General features: G+C 49.7%; 1 protein-coding gene across 7 annotated transcripts in view; it reads left to right on the top strand.

Annotated features, from left to right (window-relative positions):
• The window catches only part of NHSL2 (NHS like 2), a 76,541-nt gene extending 54,751 nt beyond the window's left edge, over nucleotides 1-21,790 (top strand). For 3 of the 7 annotated variants that reach the window (XM_025213246.1, XM_025213245.1, XM_025213244.1), the window contains exons 2-8: nucleotides 1,713-1,865; nucleotides 5,822-5,958; nucleotides 6,544-6,739; nucleotides 11,626-11,757; nucleotides 15,063-17,399; nucleotides 18,945-19,077; nucleotides 20,479-21,790. In XM_025213246.1, coding sequence (XP_025069031.1) covers nucleotides 1,814-1,865; nucleotides 5,822-5,958; nucleotides 6,544-6,739; nucleotides 11,626-11,757; nucleotides 15,063-17,399; nucleotides 18,945-19,077; nucleotides 20,479-20,794 — 3,303 coding nt within the window. In that variant the 5' untranslated portion in view covers nucleotides 1,713-1,813 and the 3' untranslated portion in view covers nucleotides 20,795-21,790. Of the gene's footprint in view, nucleotides 1-1,712; nucleotides 1,866-5,821; nucleotides 5,959-6,091; nucleotides 6,218-6,543; nucleotides 6,740-8,191; nucleotides 10,778-11,625; nucleotides 11,758-15,062; nucleotides 17,400-18,944; nucleotides 19,078-20,478 lie in introns of those variants that run through there. The other 4 variants (XM_014523632.2, XM_025213248.1, XM_025213247.1 and 1 more) reach the window with 4 other exon arrangements.
• Nucleotides 21,791-21,796: the final 6 nt, after the last annotated feature.

The following is a 21,796-nucleotide window of genomic DNA, read 5'->3' as shown; positions in this document are numbered from 1 at the left end:
AGAGGGGCAGTCTGCATAAATACACTCTCCTTAACATCCTTTCTCTGTCCCTCTGAGACACAGGCCTATTTGCTTTAAAGGCAGGGTGGATCTAGGCCCACCAGAAAACTATAAGCTCCCCTCAATGGTTAGGGGGAGGCCACTAACCACATAATTAAAGTATTGGCACAATGGGTGAAAAACCAGGAATCAGAGTGCAGATCATAGCTTAATAACTTGGTTTCCGAGGTGGGGACACTAAGCAGAAAACTCCAGCTAGCACTCACTGCCCCTTGAAAGTACCTAAGGAGCCTGTGGGGGCTGCCTGGTGGAACTCTGCCCAGAAATGTGGATTGATCAATGAAAGGGAGACAGTTCCACAGTTGCTCAGGATGCCTTTCAACCAGCACCTCCTTCCTGGTCTGATAGATAGGCAGCTTGGCTAGAGCCAAGAGAAGATTGACCCAAAGGTCCTGGGATTTAGTGAAGCTACTTATGCAATGTGCATAGAATAAAGGATGTGGGGGAAAGGGCAGCAAAAACCTCCATAGGAGATTCCTGAGTAGGTGGTAGAGGGGCTGCAGCCTGGTACATTCAAGGATACTGGGCTAGATGGACCTTTGCTCTCACCCAGTCTGGCATCTCTTACATTCCTAAGTCCTAGCCAACCTAGCTCCCTGGATGCAGGGCGGGTGTGTGTCAGTGCATGGGGAACAGAGCCTCTGGAGAGAAGGCACACAATGCTAGCAAGGGCAAGGGAAGAATAGGCATTGTTCCCAGCTGTGCCATGCCTTCTGTACGTTGTATTTATTTATGTATTAATTTGATCTGTAATCCACCCAACCCAGGAAGGCTGAGGATGGCTTTACAATGATCGACAAATCACCCCACAAGATGTGAAACAACAGTGCACTCCCAGGCAACCCCCCACAACATTAAAACTCTACCGCACCTCACCCATTGTCACTTCCCTGCCTATAACCCAAGACAGCAAACCCTCCAGCCCCTCCCCACTATGCTTCCCAACCACCATTCGTATCTTGGTATAGAAAACCTATTCCCCATCCTCATCCCTGTGCCCACTGACTCCCAATCCCCACCTCTCATGCAGGGGAGCTCTCTCCATCCCCCACCAGTGTCCCTCACAATCCTAAATACTGACAAGCTGTGGCTGCCCACTCAAACCCACAAAAAAACTCCTTTCTCCCCAGCAAACCATCATTAAATTATAAGAACCACAAAAGAGAAATAAGGAAAGTCTCTCCAACCGCTGAAGGGGAATGCCAAAGGGCACCCTTGAGCATTACCCTTCAGCAGCACCCCAAGACAGTGACAGCCCAAAGGCACCTGTCCTGGGGACCCAACATAGGAAGGCTTGTCAGCTCTGGTGGGGCTGCAGGCTGGGCAGATCCTCCCTCAATTCAGGCAACCAAAATGGTACCTGGACTGGGTCCTGGTTCTCCCTCCCCTTTAGGATGCCAGATGATCTTGGGCAATTGCTGTCCCTCTCTGCTTTGGTTTGCCCCCTATTCCTTGCAACCAACAATACTCACCCACTTGCCAGCTTCACTGGCCCTTGGCTGAAGGGGCTCTATCCAGTGTGTGCACATCAGGACCCTCAGCCTCAGGACCTATATCCAAGCTCTTCACTAGCAGGGGTGAAAAGGGTATCAAGGGGATCCTGTGAGGCTGCTGCCTGTTTCTCACCCTCTCCTCTTCTCTTCTCTCTGCAGTCGCCTCTAACTTGGACCTGGAGAACAAGAAAACTGCCCACTCTAAATTGTCATGGCAACAGCCAGTGAATGTATTCCTGACCTCAGGCCGGCCACCATGCATGGAGGAGCTGCACCAGGAGGCCCAGCTCAATCTTCAGAGCTTGCTGCAAGGTAACAGGATGTGGGAAGTCTGGGGAGGAGCCCAAGGTCCCCAGGCATAGACCCAGGAGCAGCAGTGCTTCCAGGCAATCTGTGTATTACAGAAACATTTAGACATAGCCTGGATAGGCTGGTGCTTACATGGGTGGGTGGGTCTTCCTCCAGGTGATGGATTTCGTCCCCATGGGTCTTTAGACAGGCAGGCAGGTGGCAGAGACCAGAAAGCAAATATGCAAGAGGCAAAGGGGATGGGATTCATACAGTTATAAACTGTGGGACCCTAAGGGGTGAATGTGATTCTCCAGTCTGACACAGGCCATGGGAATGCTAAGGATTGCCTTCTTCTGTAGCAGGGAGCATAGCTTTCTTCCTTGGGTCCCTTGAATTTATTCAACAATGCTTGTAGTTGCAGGACATTGACAGTGCCCTTGTCCCTCCGCTTTGCCTGTGTCAGGCTAGGGTGTTCTTGGTGTTTTAAGGCAACGTTCCTCATAGTTGTGTGAGAGAGTTGTTTGTGTGGTTTTGGAATAGGTTAGACAAGGACTTGTGTAGGATGGTTTGGATAGGGATATTTCTGCTTTGAGCAGGGGGTTGGACTAGATGACCTCCTGAGGTCCCTTCCAGCCCTACTTTCCTGTGATTCAATTCTGTTTGAACTAGAACAGAACTTTTAGAAAAGCATCTTGATTATAAAATTGCCAGTGATGGTGACTCCTCCATAGCCCCTGAACAGTTAGTCCAGTGGTTAATTACCTGCACTCAGAAATATTCATATCTTGTTTCTGTTTGCTGGGCTTTAACTTCCAGGCAAAGCTTGTTATACCTTTGTTTCCCAGACTGAAGAACCTTCTATTATGCAATTTACTTTCCTCATGCATAGAATGTTAGAAAATATATTCAAGACACCCCTGATCTGTTTTAAGTTAAACAGATTGAGCTCCTGGCATCTCTCACTACACAATGTTTTCCAATCCTTGAAACATTTTTGCAGCTCTTCTCTGAACCCTCTGCATTTTATCAACATCCTTCTTGAACTGTGGGCACTAGAACTGGCTGTTTTATTGACAGTATATGCTTCAGTGAGAGATACTGAGATAAAATAAGTGGCTTACTCTAACAAAAGAAGCCTTTCTGTGTACATCAAATGATGTATTAGGCATTTTGGCCACAGCATCACACAGGGAGATCCTTTACACTTTGAATTTAGCTGGCCTAAAATGCATATTGTTTACCTGTACCAAGTTTACTCAGCAATGCAGTCTGCTCTGAGGCAGTGATCTGTCCTCTCCGCTGTTTACCACTCGCCCAAATGTTGTGACACCTGCAAACTTTAAGTGATTACTTTAAATTATGATAAACACATTAAGTGGTGTAGGGACAAGCATCAATCCTTGTGGAACACCACTAGAAACACATCCACTCAGACAATTCTCTTATTACAGTTACATTCTGAGAGTTATCAAATAGCCAGTCTTTACTCCATTTAATGTGGATTTTGTATCATTCTCATTCTCCTAAAAGAATGTCATGTAGTAGCAAATCAGTCATCTTACAGGAATTTATTATATCAAGACTATTTCTGAGATCAGCTTGTGCATGTCAAGATGAGATTTGAGATAGAGACTCCTGTGTTGGATTGAACAATTTTGGAGTTAAGAAATATTTGCCTACACCAGTGGTATTATTCATCTGGCCCCATGCCTTGCATGCCAGATGCAGCGGCCGCTCCAGCCACTCTAGAACTGTGCTGCCTCTCTCTTCCATTCAAGCAGTTTCAGAGATAGCTTCCTCAGTTTCCAAGATGAGAGCTTGATAACTTCTAACTCTGTGGAATTGCTCCTGGTCCTCCTCCTTCTGGTGCTGACAACCTGTCTAGCCATCTGCATACAGCTGCCCTGTCCTTTTGATTCTAGTGATTATGAACTGTCACACCTCCCTTCTGGATCCCTCTCTGTCTATTCCCTTGGTAGCCAGTTCTCTTCTTCCTTGAACCTGGGCAGTAATACTTCCTGAATTTGGCTGTCCAAGGACTCATCACCTCCCTGCTGTTCTGCACTATCTATGCTTGTCTTTCTAATCCCAGAATCCTTTCTGCAGCACAGCCACCAGCTCACTCTTCTAGCTGCAGGTAGAGAAGATACCAGTGCTAGAAACTGCTTCCCTGCTCTGTGTTCACATGGAATCCACCCTGGCCTGTTTCCATATGGGGTCCACTTCCCTATGGGCCAGGTGTGGCTGGTGAACTCAGACTGGTGGAGCAGTGGAGCATCCCACTGTTGCAGCCTCCCCACTACCAGCCAGAGTGCCCAACTGGCTGCAAACCCCACCCCGCCTCCCACCCGGCTGCGAAACCCACCTCTCCCGTGGGACGCTCCACTACCCCACCGGTCTGAGTTCACCAGCCACACCTGCTATGGGTTTCTCTCTACATGGGATCCCCTAACTTTACCATGCTTATTTATGGCCAGTACCATTCTGCCTGTGTGGTAGAGGCTTTCTGACTATGGATGGTGGACTGCAAGAAGGGGCACCAACACTGTTAGGTAGGGTGATTCTGAGGGAAAAGAAGGTACAAGGCACAAAGATAATAAGATGATACTAGTAAGATCCATATGAATGTAAGAGTGATATAGGTTGATATAGGACCTAACAGCAGTATTGGGTGCAAGGCCAGCAGCTCTGACCATAGATCACACAGAACCTTGACCTCTGAATTAGAGGTCACCAGGAAGTCAGGCATCATTTTCACCTGATTTCTGCCTGTTTTCAATGATAATGTTTACAAACATAGATGTCTCCATGAGCTGAACTGTGGAAGGGCTCTCTGTGTAAGGAACTGAAGGTGCCTGAGCTATCTGGTGTTGTGTGTCAAACAGTAGCCAGTATAATTGTCCCAACTTAGTGGGTGAGTCTGGGGTGCTAGCATTCCTAGCCTCCCCACACAGATGTGAGGCTTCTGCCTGGTTTACACACTGTCCAACACCTCTTCTGAATGCAGGTTGGTTCATCCCCTCGTGGCATTTCAGAATCCTTCATGGCATTGCTGGATTTTTTTGTCCATGAAGCATACTGACCCTGGGTTCCAGCTTTAGGTGCCTCAATAGTAGTGTGCCAACTCAAGAGCCCAAGGGCCTAACTCACATTGGTGCTGAGCACCTGTGGTTCCCCTGGCTAAGAGCTGGAGGTGTGAAAAGGGCCCAGCACTCTCAAACTGGGCCTCCAGAAATGGAGGCAGCTAATGCAGAGGCCTCTTGGCAAGTGTTGACCATACAGTTTCTGGGTTATGGGCCTCTGTAGCAGGCTCAAGACAATCCACTTTGTGTCCAATACACCTGGCAGTCAGACCAACCTGCTTATGCTCCGTGGTTTCCTTTTTCTGCTTCCTATCGCTCACTTGCCACGACTTGATCTTTAGGGTTTTTAACTAGGGAGGCTGCCACCGGAGAATGGGTAGCCTCTTCCTAGGTGTCTTTTCTCAGGGTAAATCCTCCAAGCTTCTCTGCCCCAAACTCTGCGGGGTGGGCTTCTCCTTTAAGACAATCCCAGTCGAGTCTTAAGGGCAATAACCATGACCTCCAGCACCCCCATAGTTATGCCCATGCCTCACAGATGTTATCAGTTATAACTCTCAGGAGGTACCTGGCCTCAATATAAGGTCTCGCCTACTCAGGCCTCCAAGCCTTTGTCAGGGTCTCAGCCTTCCTAGCTTCTGCCCCATTCCTTTAGCTGAGCTCCTTTAGCCTAGGCCCACAGCACTGAGTCCCAGCTTATGATCTCCAGCCCTACTCAAATTCTGGGCCCCTTGCCCTGATTTCATCCCTCTTGGGCTATAGCCCCTGACCCTCTGGACCCCAGGCCATCTCTGACTTAGATCCTGCCCTGGCAGGGTCCTAAGCCTTGGTCCTAAGTCCTACCCTGCACACCCCACTCCCTCAGCTATGGAAATACCCTGGCTGTTTGTCTTACAGAAGAGTATGAGGAGCAGTACACAGATACCAGAGTCACTGGTCAGACCTTCCGTTGTTCTAGCCACCAACCTTCAGACACACCCCCTGAGCCGTCCCCCAGACCACCACCTGCCAAGCGCCTGGAGTTTGTGTTCATGGTGAGTCTCCCCAGCTGCTCCAAGTGGGAGGTGGGTCTGTCACTTTTTCTGCCAGCTGCAGTGCACAAGTCCAGCCCAGAAATGCTCCTGCAGGCCAGCTCTTGGGCCTGCCTCTACCTTGCAGTGAGGCAGCTGAAAGGGTGATGCTGCAAAGAGACAGAGGAACCATCCTGATGGAGGGGAAGAGCTTCTTTCAACAGGGCTTGGATTGTCCCCTCTCCCCAAGGCAGTTCACTTCAGCTGCCCTCCTGAGCCCATGGTGAGGAGAAAGAAGGGTCAGCACTACTCGTGAATCATCCAGGGTTGTGGCTGCAGATCAGTAGGCAGGGGGGCTACAGGTTAGGAGTGAGGGGCAGGGGCAGAGCAGGGCAGGGGAGACCTGGATTAGGATTGTGGGGCATCAAGGGAGGAAGAGAGTGGAGTCCTGACCTGAGCTGTCATTTCCAGTCCCTTGTTCCCCTCGCACATGCTGACAGTCACTCCCTCCTTCCCCAGTACCTTCCCCACTTTTGTGTGCCTCGTCTGCACATGGGACCTTCCTACCATGACACAGTCTTCTTGGCTTCGTTTCCATTTTTTCCACAGCCCACAAATTGGCAAGAAAATGAAGATGAGACTACTACAGTGGGCGTGAGGCCCCCCAAGTCTTCCCTAAGCCTGCCCACCACCCCAGACAAGCCAACAGGCTGGGCCAAACCCTTTCCCCTGCCTGTCGTGGAAGAGAAGAGATGGCATCAATCATGCTCCACCCAGGCCAACATTGTCCCCATCAACATCTCAGGTAGGGATGGGCCCCATCAACATCTCAGGTAGGGATGGGCCCCCTCCAGGGCCTCTCTGGAAGAGGGGTAAGACTATGGGGTCAAGAAATTAAAACACTTCAGTCAATCCACAGCAGTAGGATTGGACCCTGTTGTGAGGGAGGGGTGCAGTTGTGAGCCCAGAAAGACTGTTGGATCCCAGGCCTGTGCAGCATGTAGCTGCATCCAGGGGAATGCAATGCTATCAGACCCAAGCAGAGTGACTGTGGGGGGAGGGAGGTGGTACCAGGCCTGGGGAGGTAGGACCAGTTGGCAGCAACACTCTTGGCCCTCATGGGCAGTGGTTGACATTGCCAACAGCTGATCAAACCAACTATCCACACTGGTATGGGACTGGATATCTGTAGGGCTGTTTCTCTGTGCTTTGTTCTCAAGCATGTATTTTACCATCCATAAAGTCATTCTTAATTTTTGACCATCTCATTAAATTAGCCATCTCGTTACATTAATCTGGTCTTATCTGCACCATATCCTGAGTTTCTGGACTATCGTTTTTCCTCTAGTTAACCAGTCAGCCTGTTCTGTTGTCACCTTGGTTCTTGTAGTGCTTGGTCCAACCTGTCCATCTGTCCTTGCTTGAAGGCTCATGTGATTGGCAGGAAGGGCTGTAACTGGCAGCTGTCAGGCTGCAGCTCCTCTCACCAGGGGGACTTTCACAACACCAACCTGCTTAGGTCCTGCAGGATATTCACTCCCCCATTGATCCCAACACTCCCAACCCCACACTCCTCCACATCTCCCTGCCAAACATTGGCATTCCTCCACCAGCTCTAGGGGCGCTTGTACACATGACCCCATTACCATATACACATGACGAAAATGTCACTTTGTGTGGCTTAAGGGTATCACACTGTACATGTGAAAGAGTTTTGGGGGTTTTAAATTAGTTTGCATTGTTGCAAACTAAACTACCTCCCAATGTAGTTTAGTTTGCAATGACATGTTGCAGCTATTAGTCAGCTCACACCCCAGCTGCAGGAGAGGCAGGCAGGCTCCAAAGGAAAAAAGAGCCCCTCGTTGCTTCTGCCTTCAGCAGGCACCTGCTAATGGTAGAAGCAGCAAGGGGCTCAATTCTTTTTTTTTTCCAGCAGAGCCTGCTCACCTCTCCTCCAGCTGGGGGGGCAAGCTGCCAGAAGGCCAGGCAGCCCCAGGGCCGCAGGGGGCCCTGGTCCTTCCCTCTGCGGCAGAGCCCGCCTGGGCAGGCTGCTAGTAAGCCAGGTGCTGCCCCAGCTCAGGGTCAGGAAAGAGTTGGATCGGGCCAGGTGCTGCCTCCAAGCTGGGGCAGTACCCAGCCCACTAGCAGCCCTCCCAGGCAGCCCCAGTGGATAACGCCGCCACAGAGAGGGAAGGACTAGGCCCCCCTGCAGCTCAGGGGCTGCTCGGCCCGCCGGCAGCTTGCTCCCAAGCTGTGAGCAGGCTCTGCCAGAAAAAAAAAGGATCAGGCCCCTCGCCTTAACAGTGATGGAAAACTAGACCCACTAAATTGAAATGGTGGGCTTCAGTTAAAAACTCACTGTTTCAATTTAGGGGAGAATGCAACCCCAAGAACTAAACCCTCGTCACATGTACAAGCACCCTAGTTGAGAAGGAGAGTCAGCGTAGCCTGCGAGGCATGTCTTGAGAAACTAGAAGGCCTCATTCAGTGCCAGGTAAATGAGCAGGAGACACTCCTCCAGCATGTGGTCCATTGTGGTTGGGGGGTGGTGCAGAAACCAGTGCACAGGGTGAAGTGGCCTCTGTCCTGCAGCAGCAGTGCTTGCTCCTCTTAAGCACCTGCTGGAGCTTAGGACTTGAAATGTATATGGACTGTACAGAGGCTCAGCAAGACTCAGCTTCTCTGGGCCGTTCAGCCATGACTCTGCATCCCCCACTTACACCACCCCCTCCCCCAACTCTGGTGCCATGTTAGTGCTCTCCTGTGGGGTTTACTGTTGCCAAAACCTCAGCCTCTGATCTCAGGCCACTCCAGGCCCCATGGCTGGATCCTCTCATTAGGAAAGCTCTCGCTGAGCCCTTGTCTTTCTTGTCCCTGTACCCCCATGCTGCTGCCTAGCCCAACTGCCTATACACAAGCTGCAGTGGTCTCAGTGACTTGTGATACTTTGTGTCTCCATGGGCAAGTCTCATCCAGTCCATCATCACCATGTTCCTAAGGCTGGGAGTCATTCACCCACCTTTGCTCTATCTCTCTCTGTGGGGCTGGATCTCACTGCTAACTACTCATTCCTCTTCTTGCTTGTCATAGTGCTCCCCTGACCTACTGCTGTTGACTTAAATGGCAGGGAGGGGAATTCAGACTGCATGCCAGGAAAAAGAAACCCTACTTTCTCACAAGACAAAGGTCATGGGGATCATTAACCCTTTTGCAGCCAAAGCCTGCTCTCTGGCTGTTCTGATCCTGCTGATAAGGGACTTCCTAATAAAGCTGATGAAGGAAGAATGAACGTCAAAATTACCCTCCCTTCCTTGAAAAGGTATCTGTCACCAGCCAGAAGGTATGGCTCATAGAACAGTATGAGTTCCCTTGCCTCACTCACTCCTCCCCATGGGTGAGCTTGATTGGCCTACCTGCATGGCAGGTGCCACTTGAAGCAAGCAGGGCTCCCACCTCACCAGCTCTGCCTCACACTCTCAGTGACTCTCACCACAAGAGATGATGGAGGGGACAAGTGGCCACATGCTGGTCCTGGAAAGATGCTAAGACTGGCTCCCACTGATGCAGAGCATCGCCTTCCTGTCAGCACTTCCACATTCCCCAGGATCACACATGCACATCCCTTGCCATGTGCCAATGCCCTGTATCAACCTGCCCAGCCTGCTGGTGGAAGCCAAGTACCTCTGGCCACTAATACACCTGGGCAGAGTTGTGTGGGAATCAGCACCCCTCTACCAGCAGCCTGTAGAGCTTCCTCTAATTTGTCCCCATTTATGAGTCGAATCTCTCTCTGCTTTCCAGGACCTGAAGCAAATTCTGTATTCCAGTGGGAATGAAGACATTTCATGGTGTCTCTTATTTATGACATTGATGGGCTGTGAAATAGCAAACCTGAGGTTATGAAAAGCAAGGATTGTTGTGGTGCTATCTTTTATTGGACCAACTGCATAGTTGAGATAAATTTAGTCCAAGTCTATCCCAACTATTCAGTTGGTCTAATAAACAATACTGCCCACAAAAATCTTTGCTTCTCAAATATTTCCTGGACCATCACAGCTACATCATTCCAATACTGCCAGACCTGAAGGCTGTTCCTGGTCCAGGACTGAGCCCTGCCTGTGCAAACTTGAGACCCTGGAATTGTGAGGTGAAAGGAGACATAGAAGGCCTAGGAAACATCAGCAGTTGATCTGCTGCAAGGGTTTGAATGTTAGAGTCCAACCTGAGACAGGGCAGGGAGTAGGGCAGGTAATAAAAGTTTATCACATGGCTTTGTATTTTGTCAGACAGTGGCTCATACTGTCCCTTCATGTCTGTCTGCCTGTCTGTCTGCCTGTCTGTCTCTTACACACATACACACAGCAGTGGTGGGTTACATTACATGTGTGACCATCTCATGTACCTTTTTTAACCCTTCTTTGTAGGACAAACATTCCAACCCCCTGGATTGCTTCAAACAGCTGATTTTTAAATAATTAATATTCCAGAGAAATGTTTCCCCTCTGCCCTTGAAATTGGAATTTCTCCCTCCCTACTACCAACAAAACACAGGCTTCAGTCTATAGCAGGTGTAGTGGCTGATACGTTGTTTCTAGCCCTGACTGACTGTGAGAAATTGGCTTCATTCTTTCTGGAGAAGACTTTTTAGATCCTTGGTGGAGGTCTTCATACTCCCATCTGTATACTCAGAGCCAGAAGGCTAAGGGCCCAACTTGAAAAACAAGCCCAAGAGACATTTTCAGGTTCTCTACCATATTTTTAAAGTAACTTCATGAAATTCCATAGCCTGCACACTGTGGGTACGTGGGGACATGAATTGCTTCTCTGCAGCATTGCTACTCAGGTGTGTGGTGTTGCCCTAAACTCATGCCCACAGTTGGTATCCTTGACCCACATGCTACCATACTTACACACATATGCACACCCACATATAAGGATAGTCACATCACAGCACATGGGTCATTCTGTGGGTTTGCACCACACTCTGGGTGCTTCTTAAAACCAGGCCCCTTGTTACATGCTACTGCCTCTGCAACTACTGTCTCTGTACTCTACAGTACAGTCTGTCCCTGGTACACACACTTTGTTGTTTGTTGTGACATCCAACACTCAGCCCCATTGCTGGCCCTACACAGCCTGTACTGAAGGCCCTGTGCACTTAAGCACAACTATTTGAGCTCACATGGGATGATAGAAAACTGAGGCGTTAGCTGTGGAGAAAAGAAGGAGCTTGTGTTATCAGCTCAAGGCACTGAGTTCACCCCAGCATGGCAGCATGGCTTTGCCTAAATCAGTGGAGTGGGGCATTAAACCAAAAATCACATAGTCCAAGGGCTTTGAGCAACTCTTGCTTGGCAGAGCCCTGTGGCCCAGATCAGGGGCAGCAGTGTAACTACAGGGGGGGTGACTGAGGCACCAGCCCCAGGTGCTTACTTGAGGGAGGCACAGAAAGAGCAACTCTGCACTGCTGGCCTGACTGCCACTGGCAGGCCCACTGCAACTGCCACCCCTGTTACTGCTGCCATCTCGAGTGCAGAGAAGCCCAGCTATGCCTTTGATCAGGAGGGTGGGCCTGCAGGTGGTGGGAGTAGGGAGCCTGAAGCACTGACCCTTGTCATCCATGCAGTCCTGCTGCCCACCCTCCCCTCCTGTCCTGTGCTGCCATGTACAGTGTGTTTGTTTTGGCTACAGGAGAGCACTTTGCTAGGCACGCGAGTGCACGTCACTCCTTGTTTAACACAGAGACCGCGATGAACCCCAAGTCCACCCTGCGGCGCAGACGGACCATTATCGGATTTCCTAACCTTTCGCTGCGAGACCAAGGTGACAACAATGACTGCACAGTTCCTTTCCTTGCCCCCCTGGCCCCAGACTAGAGAGTGCCCAGGCACTGGCTGGACACACATCCAGAGCCACCCTCGCTGACAGTAGAGTTTTACCATTGTCAGAGGCAAGGCCCATATGCTGTAAACGTTGAGATTATTCATAGCAGCACCCAGTTTCAGGCTTAGCTAGGACTTCCCTATGGCACCTGCCTGTCTGCAGTAGGACAAGCTCTGAGACCTGCCAGTCCTTTACCATCTCTGATGGTACTCATCCTAACCCCCTCTTCTTAGGAAAATATCCTTCATTGGCACCAGCCAACCATGCCCAGAAGGGTTCCAGAAGTCAAATCCTGACATCCTGACTTGGCTCTCACTAACTTAAGGAGCAGGATAGGCAGGTAGATAAAGAATGGGAGGGGGTGCCAGGATTTGCTGTCTTTCATTATTTAGCATAATTCTGTGTGCCTCAAATTTGGGTCCCCAATGCTTTTTGGAGGTGCTAAGCACCTGCCGCTGCTGCTGCTGCTGCTGCTGCTATTACGACAAGTTGTGGATGCACAACTCATCTCAGGGTCTCACGCAGTCAGAACATGGGGCTCAGTAAGGAGCCCCACACTGGCCTGTTCTAGGTAACTCATTTTCTGCAGACAGAAGTCACGTGGATTGTTAGAGCAATTGCCTGTGAGTGCAAGAGGCCCGGTTGCCAGGATGCATGTGCTTTTGTTCTACAGCTCAGCCTTTTGACAGCTCCTCTGTTAACAATGCCATTTGACAAGCGACTAGTCTGCAATTTGCAGCTTATTCGTGCTGTTACTTGTAATAAAAAAGGAAGGTAAGATGACAGCAATAGTTCTCTGAGAACACAGGTTACCTCCCCCTGCCAAGAGTCACCATGCATCCCAGGGTCTGGTTCTGAAATGTGCTTGCTGAGGCACAGCCCTTTCTACTCCAGACCAGGATAGAAGAACACCCTCAGTGGTGACATGAAGTGGCACTGGCTGTGAGCTGGAGAGCCCCGGAAACCTCTGTGTCCATCAGCTTCCCTACAGAATCACTTTACTCCAATTCTGGCTCTTCTGTGCCACATAATATATTGTCCACTGGACAGGATGGGGTCTGGCCTGCGTGCCTCAGCTGTGAGAGTATTCCTCTGGAAGGAAAATTAGCTCCCTATATCATATTTATTCGAGCTTCAAATAAAGAGAGACCTTCAGTACTGTCCTCCTGAAATGTCAAGTGATGAGCTCAGACAGTGGGACAGCCTGGTCTGCCCCTGACAGTCAGAAAACATCTCTTGTCACTCTCTTGTGAACCCCTTAGGCTCACTCACAGGTGACATAGACATGTTAGTTTCTCCTAGACCAAAGTGAAAGTCAGGGATGATGTAGCCAGGACCTCCATGTGCTGGATACCCCACCCTGGCCCCCACCAAGAAAACAGCCAACTAACAGTGTCCCATCTGCGCGTGGCTCTGTAGTTACCAGGGAAGGCACTGCCCAGGAAGGGCCTTGCCAAGTGGAAATGTGCAGCCTTGATTATGGATCTCTCTGGAAGCCCGTCCCTGCTCCCTGCCCCCCACCGCTTCTGGCATGCATAGCTTGTGAGAGAGGATTGGGGCCAGAGCATAAAACTGGCTTATTGACATGGCCTGGGAGATAGTGCCCAGATTGTTGGAGATGAGGCTAATACCTGCAGTCCCAAACTTTCCATATTTTGGAGCAGCGGTAGAGGCTGTTTCTATTCTTCCCTGATGTTCTGGTTCCAAATCCAGACAGGGCCTTTTCCCCAGAGGCAGTGTGGATTTGGTCAGAATCCAGTGAGAATAGCTTGGCAGACTTCAGCCCAATCTAATCCAAACCAAACTCTGAACCTGGCCCATGTCATCATGTGTCCCTGGACACAGTCCCCACGTTGTAGACCTGGCCCAGATGGCAGAAAACAGGAGGCCCCTGCCCCACGTGATCAATCTCTATAAAGAAGTTGAATAGAGAAAGCCTGAACTCCATCACTGTAAGTATTAGAACTGAATAACCTGACCTGAGAAAATGGTGAATCACTGTTGGTACTTGGCATTGAGAACTCTGCATGAGGTCTAGCATGGCTGTAACTGGCCACAGTCCGGCTTAGCTCCACAGCAAAGTACCTAGTTTATCACCTTGTAAAGACAGCTGTTAGAGTGCAGTACTTCCCAGAAACTATGATCCAGCCCAGAGAGGTGATGCCCTTCATTAGTCTTCTAATCTCTGGCTCTGAGTTGGTTCTGCAATAGAAAAGGCCCCTGCCCTGATTTAGTGCACTTTGACCAGAGCTATCTCCCACTGATGTAGCATCCAGTATCACTGTAGCTAGCATAGGGAGTCTGGATGAATTGGTTACGGTTGTCATTGTGGTGAGTGACCATGTGCCATTCTTAACTGGACACTCAAGTGGACCCACACAGGTAACTTGGTTGTGCTGAGAGTAACACTGCTGTGCACAGAGAATTCCAACCCATGGGCCAGGAGCACTCTTCCACGGCCAGGAAAATCCCAGGGGAAGAGATCTCTACAGGAAATGCTCCACGCTTTCCTGTTGCAAAGGGCACCATCATGCTCAGTGTACCCCAATAGTCATGGGTTTCAGTGGCAAGAGGTATCCACACATATGCCTTGTGCTTTCACATGACTGTGGTCCTCTGTGGAAGTGCACTACCCCAGCCAAGGTTTCCTCCCTCCTCATAAGAGAGAGGACTGGAATATGATGCAATAAGCACGTCCCCAGGACATGTCCTATGAAGCCAAAATGCAGTGATACTATGTGTCTGACCTGAACCGAGCTTACCTATTGCCCCCAGCTTGCCCCATTGTCCCTTTCATGATGAACCCTCAGTTCTGGGCCGGGGGGCAGAGATGGTGTAACATAGATGACTGAGATCCCATGCACCAGCAGGAGGAGGTGGTTGTTGAGAGGGTCCCCCCACATCCAGGGAGGGGGCTCTGATTCCTCACCTATGTGTGTCAGAGGTCAGGAATCTCAGCAGTGCATTAGCATCCTGCTGGGGTCAGTTAGAGGTGAAGGAACAGAGTATAGCCAAAGTTTTCAGTATGGCTCCTGGGGGGACAGGATCCTCAGATAGTTCCCAACCAGGGGATTTGCCAGCGCTTAAGTATACAATTAGGTGTGAGGTGCTATTAAATGGTGCTGTGGCTACAAAGGGATCCCTCTCATAGTTTGTAGGCTGAGACACTGCCATGATATATTTGTGTTGGTGCCTGGCCCTGCACACCCACAAGGATTCACTTGTGTTTGTGTCTGTTCCTCCAGGCAATAGCAATGGTCCAACATTCAGTCCACATGCAACCATAGTGGAGTCTGCATCATGCAGCTTTGTTCCTGAGGTTGGTAATGGGAGATACTCAACACATGAGGCTGGCACCCCCCGGCCTCTGCCAGCTCCACTGAGAAAGACATTCAGTGATCTAGGGGAGACCCTGCAAGCACATTGCTGCCAGGCCCCTACAAGGATGGAGAGCATAGGCACAACCTACACCAGTCCTTCTTGCAACAGACCAAAGGACTCTACTTTCTCCCCCTCTTGGAATGCAAGTTCCTTCAACTATATGAGCCCATCAAGTCCAGTCGCAAGCCAGAGCAAACTAGCCAATGAAAACATGTGTTCTTCACCATGCAGTTCCAAGGTGTCTCCAGACATAGGCTCACCTGTGACCAGCAACAGCACAACCTCCTTCTTCATTGGTAAAGACAACCTCATAGGAAGCAATGGGTCCAGCTCATTCTGCAGTGCTCCTGAGTCATCCATGAATGCTGTAGGCAGCCAGAAGCCAGAGGAGAAAGAAGCCAAGGTGAACTTCTTGCCTAGCAGTGCAGAAGATGCAGAGCCCTCCCAGGCGGAAATGGACAGAAGTGCCTGTAGGTTCCGTGAGCGGTCATTGTCTGTGCCTACAGATTCAGGTTCTCTTTGTTCTGTGGATATCATGTACACTGAGAACCGTCGAGGCAGTGCCAATTATGCACTGAGCTACCCCAGTGCCAGCTCTGAAGGTAGCACAAGTACAGATAATATCTCCTTAGGTTTGGAGCAGGATGACCAGCAGAGGCGACGCTCCAAAAGCATCTCTCTCAAAAAGGCTAAGAAGAAGCCCTCTCCACCTACACGCAGTGTCTCTTTAATTAAAGATGGACAGGTCGTCAAAGCAGAATCTGTTTCAGTGTTGCCAAAGGACCAGAGACCCAAGAGCCTTTGCATCCCATTAGATCACCAGGGACATAACTTTGTGCACACCGATGCCCAGGGTAACACAGCAGTGCCTCCCACAAGGGACCAGGACAACATGCATTTTTCTCATCAGTGGTATCTCATGGACTGGAAGTCCAGTGATCCTTACCGGTCTCTGTCCAGTTCCAGTACTGCCACAGGTACCACTGTGATCGAATGTGTTAAGGTGCAGGGCAGCTCTGAGTCCCTTATCTCCCCCTCCATTTCCAGAGCCACCACACCTTCCCAGCTCTCCACTGAGGTGGACATGAAAACCTCCTCACCAGGGAGACCCACTGGGCTGATGTCCCCTTCCAGTGGCTACTCCAGCCAGTCAGAAACCCCAACACCAACCATCCCCACATCAGCCATTCTCGGACACTCTCCACACCAGACCAACAGGGTGAGGCCACTGGTCCCTGAAAGGAAGTCATCACTGCCCCCGGTATCACCTATGGAGAGGAGCCCTAAGTCTAGACTATCCTTCGACTTGCCAATTAATCCACCAACACACCTGGACCTTTCAGGGCTAAAGATCTCTCTTAAGGGTAAGACCAAAGTGAGCAGGCATCATTCTGACTCCACATTTGGAACCAAGCTTGGCCAGAAGACAAGCACCATCCAGCCCATCATGCCTGTGGTCACACAGTCAGACCTGAGGTCAGTTCGTTTGCGCTCTGTCAGCAAGTCAGAACCAGAGGATAATACTGATAGCCCAGACCATGCTGAGGAGCAGAGAGAAGATGTCTTCTCCCCTCCGGAGAGGAAAGTGAAGCCCCCAGTAGCAGAGAAGCCACCATTATCCAGGAGACCCCCAAACATCCTTCACAAGCAACCACCTTTACAGGAGGAGTCCCCCCTAGCATCCCCAACCTCCCCTCTGACTCCACCAGGTGCCACTGCCAGAGAGAAGGCACTGTCACAAGACATGTACGTAGCCGTCCGGAAACCCAAGCCGAAGATTTCTGATGATAGGAGCCCTGGGGAGCCCCCTTTGCCCCTGGCAGCTGCACTACCATCCCCCCAGGGCTCTCAGGGGATGTTTTTCTCAGGAACACAGAGACTGTCTCAGAGCAGCCTGGAAGACGAGCTGCAACTGGCACCAGAGAGGAGCAATGCCCCCAGTGGTCCTGATGGGGAGAAGAGGAAAGCCAAGATCCCTCCCCCAGTTCCAAAGAAGCCCAGTGTGCTCTACCTACCACTCATCACTCCCTTGCCCCCACAAGGGCCCAGTCAAGGAGAGCAGAGGTTGACGCCTAGCCCTATCATCACGCTGGATGAAGACAACAGCTGCTGTGACCCAACCATGAGTGACCTGCTGCCACCCGCAGCACAGGAGAAGACAGTGAACTCTCCAGCTGTTGTGTCTGGGGAGATTCCTTCAGGTCAGTGTGACAGTGGCCCTGCTGCCTTCCCCCCTGTCACTCCAGAGTAGCACTGTCCCAGGTTGTCTTGATTTGCTGGAGGGAGGGTAGTAGATATGCTGAAGGATAGAGCTAGGATTCAGAATTATCTAGACAAATTGGAGGATTAGGCCAAAAGGAATCTTGTGAAGTTCAATAAGGACAAGTGCAAAGTCTTGCACTTAGGACAGAACAATCCCATGTGCCGGTACAGGCTGGGGGCTAAGCAGCAGCTCTGCAGAAAAGGACCTAGGGGTTACAGTGAACAATAAGCTGAATGTGAGCTAATCGTGTGCCCTTATTGCCAAGAAGGCAAATGGCATACTGGGCTGCATTGGTAGGTGTGTTGCCAGTAGATCAAGGGAAGTGATTATTCCCTTCTATTCAGCACTGGTGAGGTCGCGTCTGGAGTACTGTGTTCAGTTTTGGGTCCCCCACTACAGAAAAGATGTGGATAAATTGGAGAGAGTACAGTGGAGGGCGACAGAAATGATGAGGGGGCTAACGGACAGTACTTATAAGGAAAGACTGAGGGAACTGGGCTTATTTAGTCTGGAGAAGAGAAGACTGAGAGGAGACTTAATAGCAGCCTTCAACTAGTTGAACGGGGTTTGAAAGAGGATGGAGCTAAACTGTTCTCAGTGGTGGCAGATGACAGAACAAGGAGCAATGCTCTCAAGTTGCAGCAAGGGAAGTTTAGGTTAAATATTAGGAAGAATTTTCTCACTAGGAGGGTAGTAAAACACTGTAACAAGTTACACAGGGAGGTGGTGGAAGCTCCATCCTTGGAGGTTTTCAAAACCCAGCTAGACAAAGCTTTGGCTGGAATGATCTAGTTGACGATGGTCCTGCTTTGAGCAGGAGGTTGGACTAGATGACCTCCTGAGGTCCCTTCCAACCCTAACGTTGTATGATTCTATGATTTTTAGCAAATGGCATAGTAAGGACCACCTTTTGGGTGGTGGGTTTCCATAGGAAAGGATCATGGAAGGAAAACAAAAGAGGGTTTGGGGGCCAGGTGCAAGGAGAAAAGCATAAGAGGGGCAGGTGTAGGATGAAGGTGATGGGAAGAGACTGTAAGGGATAGGAAGAACCTGAGCAAACAGCATCTCAACACTGGGTAGAGATTGGCCAGTCCAAGTCACAGGAGGTTCCAGGAAGGTCTGGAGTTACCAGTTCGGCTGCTCCTGCCCCTGCTAGCTGAACATCTTCCTAGCTTTTCTCTTCAGTTCTTCCCAAGGCTTCTAGGCAGTGAGATGTGATGTGATGTGATGTGATGATGTGCAGTACTCGGCAGCACCGTTATGCAGTTACCCGAGATGGACGCTAATTCTTGTTGTTCTGAATGATTGTGTTTTGCTCCAGCTGATCTTCAATAACAGGCTGTGGGCACTGGCACAATGGCTTGGCTCCATGGTGTGGTATATGCTATACATATTTTTGGGTGGTGGCTATCTTCAGCTTGAGCCTATACAAGCCCAGGGCTGACTCATTCATTTCATACCCAGTTTTCTTCTTTCTCTTTAGGGAACTCGATGGAGTTTGGTGCTGAAGAGAAGAGTTTTGTAAGCGATAAAACAGCAGATTCAATAGTAGAGGAAGATGATGATGTGTTTGTGACATCCCGCACGACAGAGGATTTATTCACTGTGATCCACAGGTACACACTTGTTTTCTTCATGGGAAAGCCAGGTCTCTGCCAAGGTGTCATTACCATTAGCATTTTGGAGTCTCCAGCACAGTAGCTAGCAAGTGGTGTCTTTGCCAGTCAGCAGCGGAGCCAAGACCTGAACTTCCCCCTTTCCAGGGAGGGCATGTTGATAGGAAAAGTGATGCCTACCCTTGCTCAGGCTGACTGCTCAGGCAACAGATAGACAGGGCTGTCTAATTCAGTCTAATTCATTTCACCAGCACCAGCACATCTAGTAGGCTAGCATAGCAGAAATACTAGTGGAGACACTCCATGTCCAGCAACATGTTTCAGGGCACATATAGCTGAGTCTTCTCCAGAAAGCCTCCTTGGTGATGAGTCTGATCCCCTCCTGTGGTCCTGGTGCCCATGTTTCACAAAGTAGAGTTGGCTCCAAAACCTGGGAGATATTCTTTCCTGAATCAGGGTATCTGCATGGTGCTACAATCCATGAAGTATGTTTCAGCCCTTCAGTGCCTTATCATAAAACCATTGATGACTTTTCTGGATGGAATAGATAGTTCTAGGGAACCACCTACCTGTTTTGAAATGCAAGGGTCTACAGATCATTACCCTGGCAGCTGCTGGTTGCTCTTGGAAATGAACTGGAGGGGGCAGGGTGGGGGGGTTCAGTGAAGTTCCTGGAATACAACAGTCCACAGTATGTGTCCTGTCCCCGTCCCCATCCCCCACCATCAGTATGAGCATTGACTGTCCTCCTTGTTGGCAGACCCAGGTAAGGCCAAGAACAGGATGTGCCATGGAACCCGACCTCCCTTCCCTCCCTAAATGTGACCTTTCCAGCTGAGGCTTAAGACAGCTGGTGCTGAGTGGTTGGTTGGCATCATAGGAGGATGGGACTACCTGTGCTATCCTAACTCAGTCCTGGAAGAGATTAGTCTCTAGAGTAAGCAGCACAGGACTATTGTCCAGCTTGAGACTTCTAAGTACAGCTGCGGGTCTAATTCATCCTTAATGGGACTCTATTGACTTTAGGGAACTCATGCCATCAGTGAATTTGGTCTCATGTCTGTTATTTTAATGAGAAAATGCCCCTCACTAGTTCAGTGAATAATCTGGCCTCTGTATCCCTCAGCAGTGACTGGTCACATGGGATTTGCTGTTATACACGGGAATCATTTCAGGGTCAGAGTGAGAGCAGTCACTGCTCTCACAATCACAGACAAGCCTGACTTGAAGGTAAATCACTGTGACTGGGCAATGTCCAGTCAACAAGCAGAGTCCATAAAATAAGAGTATTCCCTGGGGTTCTGTTAAAGATATCTCTGAGGGCTCCTTCTCCTCTAGAAACCAGTACACATAATGCGCACCTTCCTGTCTACCCCAAACAAGAGTTTCCTTTGTGTTTAGGTCAAAGAGGAAGCTGCTTGGGTGGAAGGAGCCAAGTGACTCCTTTGGCAGCAGACCAAATTCTCTCTCACCAGTCAAGAACACATCAGGGTCCCCAACCAGCGAATCCCCCACAGCAACTGTTGGTATTGGGAAAGCTTCAAGCAGGACTGAAGACTTTAAGGCCCTGCTACAGAAGAAAGGCAACAAAACCAGTCCTGGGAATCGCACCTCTGCAGCCGAACTGCTCAAGACCACAAACCCTTTGGCTCGGAGAGTCATGACAGAGTTTGCCTCAGAGTTGGATAATGTAAGTGGACCCAAAACCCAGCCCTAACCACAGTTAATTCTTCTTGACCAAGACACGTTTGAGCAGGTTGGAAGAGCACACACTGGTGGATGGTAGTTTTATGCTAACTCTTAACCCAGTTACAGCTCATGGGGGTTGCTCCATTACTAGTTAACAGCATGGATGCATCCTGTCCTGCTAGGATTTTTATCTTTCTTTTCATTTCTTTATTGGCAATTGCGAATCATTTTTTGTTTCTCCCTGGGGAGAAGATAAATGTTTTAATGAAGGAGCACACACCCCTCCTATGTACACAGCTTTGTGTCAGCATTTCTGGTGGAGATGCAGCAGTTACATTTTGAAGTGGAAAGAGATGGATGTGAAGTGGAGAGGATGGATGTGAATCATTGCCACTGGAGGCATCGTCAGATGACGCTGGGCTTCCTGTTCGTTCCTACCTTTTCCAGGTTCTGATGAGGAGGGCTGAATTGTTCCCTGCTCTTTTGGGAATTACAAGGAGACTCTATTTCAGCCCCACTTATAATTCATCATCCACAATGAAACTAACTTGAGACTGTTCCATCACTTTGGCATGTGGTACTTTAAATGGCTTTTATAATGCAAAATTGTGATAATGCTTATTTCTCTTTCATCTGACCTTGTAATTTGAGTTTTCCATGTAAAGGTCATGGTGTTGAGTTCAGTTGGACAGGTGGAATTTCTCACTGGAAGCAGCCAGTTAGAACAAGATTCTTCAGGATGGTTCCCATTGTTCATTCGAAGCAACCCTTACTGACTCAACTGCAAGGTACTAATATGTCTGTGACTCCTTTCACCAGTGATGTTAGCTCTTAATACCAAAATATAGGTAATCAGCTGAAAGCCCCTGACAGTGCTGCATTTCAGAGAACCATTTCTGTTCTCAGACCCAAAGGTAGTAACATCCAAAAAAGCATTAGAGTATTTACACTCAGAGTAGCAATCACAATCATTCTGAGTCCCCAATCCTGCCCTGAGCTCCACATGCACAGGCCTCAGCACCTGTGCTAA

This window comes from Alligator sinensis, unplaced genomic scaffold, assembly GCF_000455745.1.
Source record: "Alligator sinensis unplaced genomic scaffold, ASM45574v1 scaffold414_1, whole genome shotgun sequence".
Lineage (NCBI taxonomy): Eukaryota > Metazoa > Chordata > Crocodylia > Alligatoridae > Alligator > Alligator sinensis.
This window is presented reverse-complemented; position numbering and strand designations above follow the sequence as displayed.